The following is a 9,786-nucleotide window of genomic DNA, read 5'->3' on the forward strand; positions in this document are numbered from 1 at the left end:
ACTGCGTTTTCCTGCAATGTGACACTTCCCCTCCATCGTCCTCCCTCTCCCTCCATCTCCATCTCCCTTTCCCCCCCTCTCTCTCCCGTTTTGCATGCTACATCATCTTTGTTTTTATCTCAGCCCATCGTCTTGGCTGTCATAAGGTAAGTGGCACCTCTGATCCCAGAATTTTCACATTACTTGATTACCGTTACTTTGCAGCATCCTTGGTGCCTCACTATTGACTGTAGTCTGCAGCTACAGGATGTAGGGAGGGGCTGCCCTTGACCTTAGATTGTGCTTGGCCAGCGCAATTTTTGGTTGTTGGGTAATATGTTGGGTCTGGGGGAATAGTCTGTGCCTACATTGTAGGCCAGCTCATATGGGATCTGGGGGCTAGTCTGTACCTACATTGTAGGTCAGCTTATGACGTTTTTTTGTGTGGTATGTGTTGGTATACATTGGTAGTAGCTAGTTGGTCAGGCTTTGGTGTAGTGAGTATTCAACTTCTGTATAATCTATGTTGTACTGACATAAACTTTCTAGAGCTGTTTGTCTTTGACTCCTGGTGAAGAAATAGTGCACCTCAGGTATGTGAACTTTGCAAAGTTGTGTTGATGCTAATGTGTTTTTAGTATCTTTGTTATCAGCTTTTGTGCACTTTTTTGGGAACTTGGTTGAATTGAGGACAGTTTTTATTGGCCCAACTGTACTTCTGGAGGAGGGCCCCCTCTGGAATGCAGGCAAGCCTTGGTTTCTTATGAAACCATTATACCTTTGTAGTTGAAATTGTAACTGTAGTTGAATTTATGTATGACCTTGTAAATGTCACTGCTTTGATTGGATTTGAATGCTGTGTGGGAATCTATGCTTCTTTTTTTGAATGAAGCATGTGCTAACCCTAACCCTAGCATAAGACTTGGTGTATTTCTTCATGCAAGTCTCCTTCTAACCCTAACCTTAGCAAATGACTTGGTGTATTGTTTCATGTCAGTCTGCCTGGCTGGTGGATGGTGCTAGATTAGCACTGGTGTTCCATGGCTGATCTTCTTAAGCAAGGTTTCCCTTTGATGCTCAAGAGCTTGCCAATGGCATTACTAGCAACCCAACATCTTCCCTTCAAATGCTGACTGGATGTGTTCCTAGCTGTTGGATGTTGCTAGATTGCTAGATTAGTATTGGTGTTCCATGGTTTCCCATGATGCTCAAGAGATTGCTGGACTGGATTGACTTGGAGTTCAACTGCTGCTGAGTTTGATTCCACCATTCCAGGCCCCTGCTTACATCACTAGATGTTTCAAGAAACATGGTGTATCTAGTAGACTAAGTTGGGTTTCTGGATTCTGGATCTTCCCCCAAGTCAAGCAAGGTCCCTTGTGGAGAATAACTTCCAACTTATGTACTGAGTGATTTTTAACTATTTTTCTCACAGTTGAAAAAATTTCCTTTGACTTTTCCAACACCCCCCACATCATCATGGATGATTCCCTGCATACAATGGTGGTTGGAATGCTGAAGGCTGCCTTTGGAACAGTCCCTATGATCTCTTCCAGCTCTATTTTCTCAAATCACCAGCTCAGGAAGCCAAGGTAAGCCATAAGCAGTGATGCTACACTTGCTATGTATTTAGTTGGATAATAGACTTCAATCCTTGGCTGAGTTAACCCAAGTCAGGGCAACATTGCAAGGGGAATCTGGTCTAACTTCAGATGCTATTACATCTTTGGAAGTTAGGCTGGCATCTGCAGTCATTACACATGCCATCCTCAATCCCTGTAGGTGATTTCCACAACAATTGCAAGTGATCCAAGTCTGACCCTTAATAGATGTGTTGCATTGGGATGCAGACAGGTTTTCTGAACCATTGGTGCATGCCAAGGACAGGACCATCCATTTTGAAAACCCAAAAATTGGGTATATCAATGCTCCTGCCACAGTTCTGGATGTGCATGGCAGGGTGATAGTATGGTATCTGCCTGGTATTGTCCCAGATGCATGGATAGTGAGTGTTTTCATTCTCTGACAACCCTTCACTACAGCTTTTATATCATAGGAACTTCTCAATTCCCTTCTCCTTTCCATAAAACACAATCTTCAGACTGAGCCCAAGAACAAGCCAAAAGACAAAAGCAAGCTTAACAAACGATATGGCCATAAGCATCAGCCTGTTGACCAACTCATGTATGGACATGGCAGGATTTCCATGTCTCCTGCCACATTCCAACAGGCTCATGAGGTTTGTCCAGGTGCTGTGATTTCCATGGTAGGGGCTGACAAATTTAAAGAGGTTGGTTGATACACTCTATCAAAGCACATCCCTCAAACAGAAAGCCAATAGGGAATGGCTGCTCAAGATTTCTTATGTGGAACACTTCTGGAGCAATATAGCAAAGGTCTCATTGCCAGATATGGCCAGGGCTGGTGATCAAGCAATGTTGGCCAAGGCTGGCAGGGTGGAGAATGAGATATCCCTGGATTGGCCATCAGTCTATACCAACATTGATATTATTGTCAATCAGGAAACTCCCTCTCACCAAGATGTCACATCCACCCCAACCCTTCTGGATTCATTAGTGAGCCTGGGTTCTCACAATGCTAAATTCCTTATTCCAGATCTGGGGGCCGAACTGGCTTATTCCCCAGGCACCATGATTTTCCTATCAGGAAAAATCCTTCAACATTCTGTGCCAAAGTGGGAGAAGGGAGAAAGAATTGCATTGGTGCACTATATGAAGGACAAAGTACATGACTGACTCAAGGTCACAAGACCAGCATGGACTACCCAAAAGGACATTCTTGGGTTGGCTGTCAGATACACTTAAAACACATTTTAGTGGCAATTTTTGGGTACAAATATTTTAAATACATTTGATAACCTTGTTCTGGACTTGTGTGGTGTTGTTTTGGGGATGAAAAATTTTCAATACAGCTGAAAACCTTGCTTTTGACTCTTCCTGTGCTCAATCATGCATCGTCGTAGAACCAAAGTCCTTGGCAAAAGCTCTGCAGGAGGTTTGTATAAATTTGAAGTCACTAAAACCTGGAGAGGAAAGGACACCTACAAGGAGGTGGATGCTAGACACCTCTACCTCCCATCTCAGAGTCAACCTTCAACTCCAAGGACCCCCAGGACAATAGGCTCCCAAAATGTTGTCCCAGACTCCTTTGACATGCCTACCTTGGACTGGAATGATGAGGAAGATACCCCAAATACTAGGAGGGTTACCAAGGTGGGAAGTTTTGCCTGATACTGCATTGGCTAAATTATCCCCTAGAGTCAAAATGATTTCATCAGAGAATGGCTGCCTTGGAGAGCAGAATATCTCAAAGTCATTCTTGAGGGAGAGCAGCTGGCTAAGGGGGGGATATGTGAGCAGTGCTGTCAGGCAGAAGGAAGTATCAGATGCATGTCCTGCATTGGTGTGCATGCCTGGTGTGGTCCTTGTGCTGTGAAAGTGCATCAAAATCTTCCATTCCACAAGGTACAAAGATGGAATGCTACTCATTACCAGGATACCTCTTTGATGGCACTTGGGTTCCTTTGGCACATTGGCCATGGGGGTCATCCTTGCCCTCAAAATGGACAGAATCAGGATCCAGACTCAGAGGAGTTGGGCTATACTTCTGGGGAAGGGCCTCCCAATTACAGGTCAATGGCAGTCATATCCTGTAGCCTCCATGTTAACCTCTGGTAGCAGGAGATCCTTCAGATCAAAAATGACCATAGTGCACACAGAAGGAATTTTCACTCATGAGATTTCTTGGTGCAATTGCCCTGGGTCAGATTCAATCGACTGGCACCTTGATTTACTCAGGGAAAGACTCTTTCCAGCCAGTATAACAAAGCCCAAGACTGCTTTCACCTTTGATGTTCTTAATCACTTTCTCATTGATGCCCTGGAATGCAAGACTTCAGCTATGAGTTTCTATCAGAAGCTGAAGAGGTTCACCAACAATGCATTTCCTGACTGTATACCAGTTGAGTGCCATGCACTATTTGCTCTTAGGGGGTTCTATTAATGCATTCATTTCCAATTAGGACAGGTACCGAGAGCTGATGAGGGTTTCCAGACTGTGGAGGGATTTGAAACATAGGAAATGGTTTGGCTTTGGTCATGATAAAGAACAAGATCCTAGACAAGGAGAACTTGCACTCTTTTGTCCTGCCTGCCCACAACCAGGTATTAATTTACCTCCAGATTGGAAAACCCGATATGACAGGTATGGAGTGATAAACTGTAGGGTTTTGATTTCTAACTCCCCTCCCCCCTTAGTGATACCATAATGAGGCAATATGTCATGGATGGCAACTTCACTGCTCAGCATATGAAAATGAACAAGCCTGAGTTGGATGTGTCATTAGCAGATGGAACTGGTTACATGGTTGCTGAAAAGCCCTACCAGGCCCATCTTGAGCAGTCTTTGGATAACAAGGAGGTGAGTTGTCCCAAGGTCATGGAGTTTAAATGACCCACTGTACTGGTAGAGATCCACCTGCAGCAATCACAGGGCAATCAATGCTGCTAATATTAACAAGTCCAATCTCCAGTCCACTGGGATTGGTGCCACAGCCTGTGCTTGGCATGGTTGCTTTGTTCCCCATTCTGTGGTGGACTTTCAGAAAGGGGAAAAGTGAGTGGACCTGATGGATGTACTGGAAGCCTTTGGAACTCATTTTGTGCTAGGTACATGAACACAGATTACTCCATCTGCAGTGCTCTTGATTATCATTCAGAAAGCATCACAAAGGCCCTTGTCATTTATGATGTTGGGTGCCAGTGGAGTATTAACTTCCAGAGTTGGGTAAAATCCAGCTGCTCTCTCCATCTCCCTCCCTCCCTGGAAATCATTCCTGCTGTGGGGAAGTTTCATCTTGCTGCCCACAAACTCTCTTGCTTTCCAAGATATAGCCTCAACTTTATCAAGGGTGCTGGTCATCTGGATGGTGAAATTTTGGAGACATTGTGGGCTCCATTCAATAAGATCTCTCCCACTGCAAGGTCTATGACTCAGGCCCACAGACAAGAAGTGTATGATGACCAGATTCTAACTGGAAAAAAATTGTCAACATGGGTGAGAGACCTTTTCTTCAAAGAGAAGTTAATTTACCCTGTACATCTCAGTTCCTGCACTGTTGAAAAAATACAAGACCTCACACAAGTGCCTAGAAGAAATGAATCAGGCATATGAGCAGTTGACAGCTGTTCTAGACCCTGGCCAACTTGCCCAATGGGAGTCAGATGTTCTTGAGGCAGAAGCAAATTGAGGTGATTCCCTAGACATTTATTTGTTGAAAGGGGAAAAAGGTCAGTATGTTCCTAAGAAACCCTGGGCATGTCTGATGGCCTGTGGCCCCTACCATGGGTGAAGTGCAGTTAAAGCTCATGAAAAATCCACCTGTGTCCCCAGGGAGCCATGGTGCTGTGGCTTGGCTTGTGGAAGGAATTAGCATAGAGGATGCACAGTATGGTCTGTGGTTTCCAGAAGCAATAGGCTGCTAACCAGACCTGCAGGGACCAGCTAAGATCTGAGCTTAGACAGAGCCACATGTCTACCAGACAAGAAATCAAAGTCTCAGAGAAAAGAAAAAGACTTTCTGCCAGGATTGACAAATTCCATGGCACCAGCCTGGCATTTCTCAAAGGTTTGGAGGTGGATGATGTCTTCATACCCCAGGATGATCCAGCATTCCTTGGGCAAGGTGAAGAAATTGATGACAATGGAGAGTACTGGGAAGATGATGAGGATTGGGAGCCTACAGAAGAAGGAGAGGAGCTACCTGCTGAGCTCATGAGTATATGGATGCCCTCATCCATTGGAGCAACCAAACTGATGGAGCTTGGCCTTCATGACCTCCTCAAAGAAGAAATGGAACTCAGGATTGGGCAAGCTAATGATTGTCTAGACCAGCTCTGAACCAACCTTGGACACAAGGCAATGTTATACAGACAGAACTTCCGCAGTGCACAATCAACTAGGGAAGGTACAAGAACCAAGCAGGACATCCAAAAAGTGGTGGCTCAGATAAACAAGCAGGTCAGAAGTTATCAGAGGGCAAGGCAGGCCATTCTCCAGTTGGAACCCAATCGAGAGATTGGACAAAAATATCAGGCTATTCAGCCCCAGGACCTGGCAGTGAGTAAGGATGTTACAGAGGAGAACCGGTTTGGGCAGGGAACCAGCAAAATGGCATGGTTTTGGATGATGGATGGTGAACAGGGTCAACTGAATGCTGAGAAGGGGGGTTTAATGGAGGAGTGTAAGTGTTAATACTACTCAAAAAAATCTCACCGATAAATTGTGGGGCAGTTTACAGGATCAACTGGCTCAAAGCAAGGGCAAGAAGGGACAGGTGGAAAGAAGAATTGTCATTGGTGAGGCATGAGATGGTTTGGGCCATCTTATGGTTTGAGTTCCAGAAGGACATATGGGAGAAAAGGGCTCTACAATTGTTGGAACCAGGGAAAAAGGCTTATGCTCATAAGCAGATAGTGTTGTGGACTGACTTTTCCAAAAAGGCCCAATTGATGTTCCAAGGTAAACAAATGGATTGTATTTAGAACATGGGTATATGTGTATAGTTTTCCGATTACCCTTGCTTTGCACTTGGTATCTGAATCAAAGTGAATAGCAAATACATCAAAACAATCATATCATAATGGTACCTTTCCTAAAAGAGTGATGGCCAAAAACTTCAACCTCCTGCCTAAATTGGGAAAGGCTGAAAAATTTTCACCTTGCTTCCAACCTCCATCATCTGTGCTGCTAATTATCCCCCTGATTTTATTCTCTCATGGCTGATTGGTCTGAAGTCTACTCTGATCTGCTGTCCTCCTATGTGGAGCAGTACACAGATGCCCGAGGGAATCCTGACCTCAGGGCCCAGATCCTGGCTGATGTGAAATCCCAGATCCTTCAGCAAGCATCTTCAGGATCTGTGGAATTGCCCCAGAACTTGAGAGTGGTAGGGTATCTTTTTCATCAAGTTTCACATATCTCAAGTGTATTTAGGCCATCAGAAGGGTGTTTTTGCCAGAACTAGACCCTGAAGACCAGGATGATGAGGAACACATCATTGAGAGCATCCTGGCTGCAACAGACAAGAGGAAGGAGCAGCCTGGGACTGGTGAGGATGAGGATGGCAGAGAGGAGAGGACCAGACCTACCAAGGCTGGAAATTACAGAAAACCCTTCACTGATTTTACTGCCTCCCAGCAGCTCTTCAAAGAGGACATGGATGCCTATGATAGGGAGAGGAGGGACACCAAGGACCCCAAGACCATAGGTCAGAGGACCAAAATCATCCAACAGTGGTGGGAGTCTCTTGCAGATGACAAGAAGGCTGAAGCAGGGAGGGCTGCTTCCAAGTGGAATAAGTTGGGAGCTCCAAAAGAAACTCATGAATTGTCAGTGCTGGTCTACTTCAAATGTCTTATACTAATCATGCAATAATTCAGGTACAGGAGAAAAAATTTTCCCAACATGGCCAGAGACTTTATTGAAACAGTCAGGAGGACCATGGGGTCAAATATAGTGATGTTTCTGGCTCATGAGACTACTGATTCTCAGATCAAGATGGCAGTGTAGGTTCCCCTTTACCTTGTCTATCCAATGCTAATGAAGAAACCTAGCTTTGAAACACAACCCCCTGATGGGAAGAAGGCCTTCTCAGAGTCTTCAGAGCCCACCAAGGATTGGGTTCTAAAGGGAGAGCAAATGTTAACCAATTATCTTTTGACTGAAGCTGGTAAGTGATAAACGTTGGTGATCAATGTAATATGTGTACCTAGGTTGATTCCATACTCAGCTGAGGAAGATTTGAATGATGAGAATCCAAAGGTGGAGATAGCCTTGGATGATGAAGGAAACCCAGAGGTACCAGCTTGGACTGGTCAGAAACTCAAGGTCCAGCAGAGTTTGGCAAGAATGGTCTTCCAGGCTGCCTATGGTATGTTCTTGATTGTCAAGTGCATCTACAGTTGTTGATGGAAGTTGGAAACATAGCAAAGTTTACAGGGAAGCCCAAGGCCAAGGTTCCCTGGGGCCTGCTTATCAAGTCCCATTTGGAGTATCTGAGTTCCAATTCCATCCCAGAAGGATTTGTGATGAAAGATCCTTCAAAATGGACCAAGGCCGACATGTGGATGCTTTGGAATCATTGGAATTCCCAAGAGGAGGAGGATAAGGTGATTGTTTCATTCATCAAGTGCAAAAAGGAGGATGAGCCATTGGGAAGGCCCTGGAACAGGAAAACCCCATCCAAAAAGAGAGAGTGGATGAGCCCTGGGGAGGACAGTGAAGCTGGGGTGGAGGCCAAGCCCTCAGATTTAGGGGAAGAAATTGGTGGGGCTGGTATGACCCCTATAGCAACTTCATCAGGGGCCCAGGATATCCTTGACTCTGGGAGGGCCCCATCTGAAGATACCCCTCATGAATCCAGCCCTGCTTGTCATGCCAATGGGGACAGGGTGAAATATTTAAAGTCCCTTTGCATCATGCCCAGGTACCAGGAACTTGTTGAGCTTGTAGATGGCTTGCCAGAGACAGTAAGTGATGAACTTTCTTCAAATACCAGGTTAACAAACATTTTGTACAGGAACCTGATGCTGGACCAGTCAACCTGCCTGTCTGGGCATCTTGGGCCTGGAGTGCCCAGTATTTGCCCCAGGAGATGCATGGCAATGGGGATTCCTTCTGGAAGGCACTGTATCAATTGCAAAGTGAAAAGTTTGCATCCACCCAGAAAGGTCTTACCATTGTACTGGGATTTGGTTTGTTGTGGAGGGAGTGCAAAAGAGCACAGGACATAGAATCAGATGACCCTGAAGCTGCTAATCTGGGCTTTTTGCTAGGCTCAGGTCTTGATATCCACAAGGGGGAAGATGTTATGGGTGCAGTGGGGCTGGTAGTTGCAAGACTGCAGCAGAATTCTGGTGGCTCAAGCAGAGGGATTGGTGCACAGGAAACAACTGGGGTCAGTGCAGGGGATTCCTGTCCCACCCAGGGGGGTGGCATGAAGGAATCCTGGAATACAAGAAAGGATGTGAGGAAAAGAAAAAGGGGAGGCATGTGGGGATGTTGATCAGAAGATGGCAAAGGAGGGTGAAGAGGCAAGCAAGAAATCAACTAGAGCTCGTCAACCAACCAAGAGAGCTCTGGGTCTTGGTCTATAAATAAACTGTAGATGGTGTGAATCAAAAGGATCCCTATATATGGCTACCCATGCTCATTGCAAGTTTCAAACCCTGTGAGATCACTGACATCACCTGGAGGTGAAGAATAGGCCATGGATTCAGGGGGTAAGGCCACCCCCCAGTGAGGTTGGCCAACACTGGTCTCAGGGGGTATGTCCATCTGGAAGTGTCATCAGAGTCAATACTTCTGGTAACATCTAAATTGACAAGCAATTGATTATGCCAAGGGAATTTTCAGGGTTTGGCAACCCTACTTGCCAGGTGGTGAGGTCTGTGTCCATCCCCCAGTGACAATCGGCTGACACCACCCAGGGTGGAGCCTCCCCCAGTGGAGGTCAGCCACATCAACTTCCCGGGGTGGGTCCATCACCCAGTGAGGGGCGGCCGAACACTTCCGGGTGTGATCCATCCCCATGTGAGGTCCAGCTGACACCACTTCCAGGGTGTCGACAGGTCCATCCCCCAGTGAGGTCAGTGAGGTCGGCCAACACCATTCCAGGTGTGGGTCATCCCCCAGTGAGGTCGGCCGACACCACTTCCAGGGTGTGAGGTCCATCCCCCAGTGAGGTCGGCCGACACCACCCTTCCAGGGTGTGAGTCCATCCCCCAG

General features: G+C 46.1%; 5 protein-coding genes across 5 annotated transcripts; all 5 read left to right on the top strand.

Annotated features, from left to right (window-relative positions):
* Positions 1-2,459: 2,459 nt before the first annotated feature.
* Positions 2,460-2,702, top strand: F5J12DRAFT_687802 (uncharacterized protein; the record flags this gene model as incomplete). The annotated part of the gene is made up of 1 exon (XM_051740336.1): positions 2,460-2,702. A coding segment is annotated over one exon (243 nt), but the record flags the coding sequence as incomplete, so codon positions are not given.
* Positions 2,703-3,383: 681 nt separating this feature from the next.
* Positions 3,384-3,557, top strand: F5J12DRAFT_686350 (uncharacterized protein; the record flags this gene model as incomplete). Its single annotated transcript, XM_051740316.1, has 1 exon — positions 3,384-3,557. A coding segment is annotated over one exon (174 nt), but the record flags the coding sequence as incomplete, so codon positions are not given.
* A 142-nt stretch (positions 3,558-3,699) lies between these two features.
* Positions 3,700-4,618, top strand: F5J12DRAFT_904997 (uncharacterized protein; the record flags this gene model as incomplete). The annotated part of the gene is made up of 4 exons (XM_051748605.1): positions 3,700-3,960; positions 4,022-4,203; positions 4,257-4,419; positions 4,469-4,618. The coding sequence occupies 4 exons, from the start codon at positions 3,700-3,702 to the stop codon at positions 4,616-4,618; spliced, it is 756 nt and encodes a 251-aa protein (XP_051601574.1).
* Positions 4,619-5,342: 724 nt separating this feature from the next.
* F5J12DRAFT_891479 (uncharacterized protein) lies at positions 5,343-5,898 on the top strand (the record flags this gene model as incomplete). Its single annotated transcript, XM_051747493.1, has 2 exons — positions 5,343-5,446; positions 5,496-5,898. The coding sequence occupies 2 exons, from the start codon at positions 5,343-5,345 to the stop codon at positions 5,896-5,898; spliced, it is 507 nt and encodes a 168-aa protein (XP_051601575.1).
* An 877-nt stretch (positions 5,899-6,775) lies between these two features.
* F5J12DRAFT_891480 (uncharacterized protein) lies at positions 6,776-9,155 on the top strand (the record flags this gene model as incomplete). Its single annotated transcript, XM_051747494.1, has 8 exons — positions 6,776-6,946; positions 6,994-7,388; positions 7,440-7,565; positions 7,614-7,729; positions 7,790-7,930; positions 7,987-8,528; positions 8,579-9,025; positions 9,081-9,155. 8 exons carry the CDS (start codon positions 6,776-6,778, stop codon positions 9,153-9,155), a joined length of 2,013 nt encoding a protein of 670 aa, XP_051601576.1.
* Positions 9,156-9,786: the final 631 nt, after the last annotated feature.

This window comes from Pisolithus orientalis (genome assembly GCF_024613125.1).
Source record: "Pisolithus orientalis strain OTSU chromosome Unknown F5J12scaffold_9, whole genome shotgun sequence".
NCBI classification, from domain to species: Eukaryota; Fungi; Basidiomycota; class Agaricomycetes; order Boletales; family Pisolithaceae; genus Pisolithus; species Pisolithus orientalis.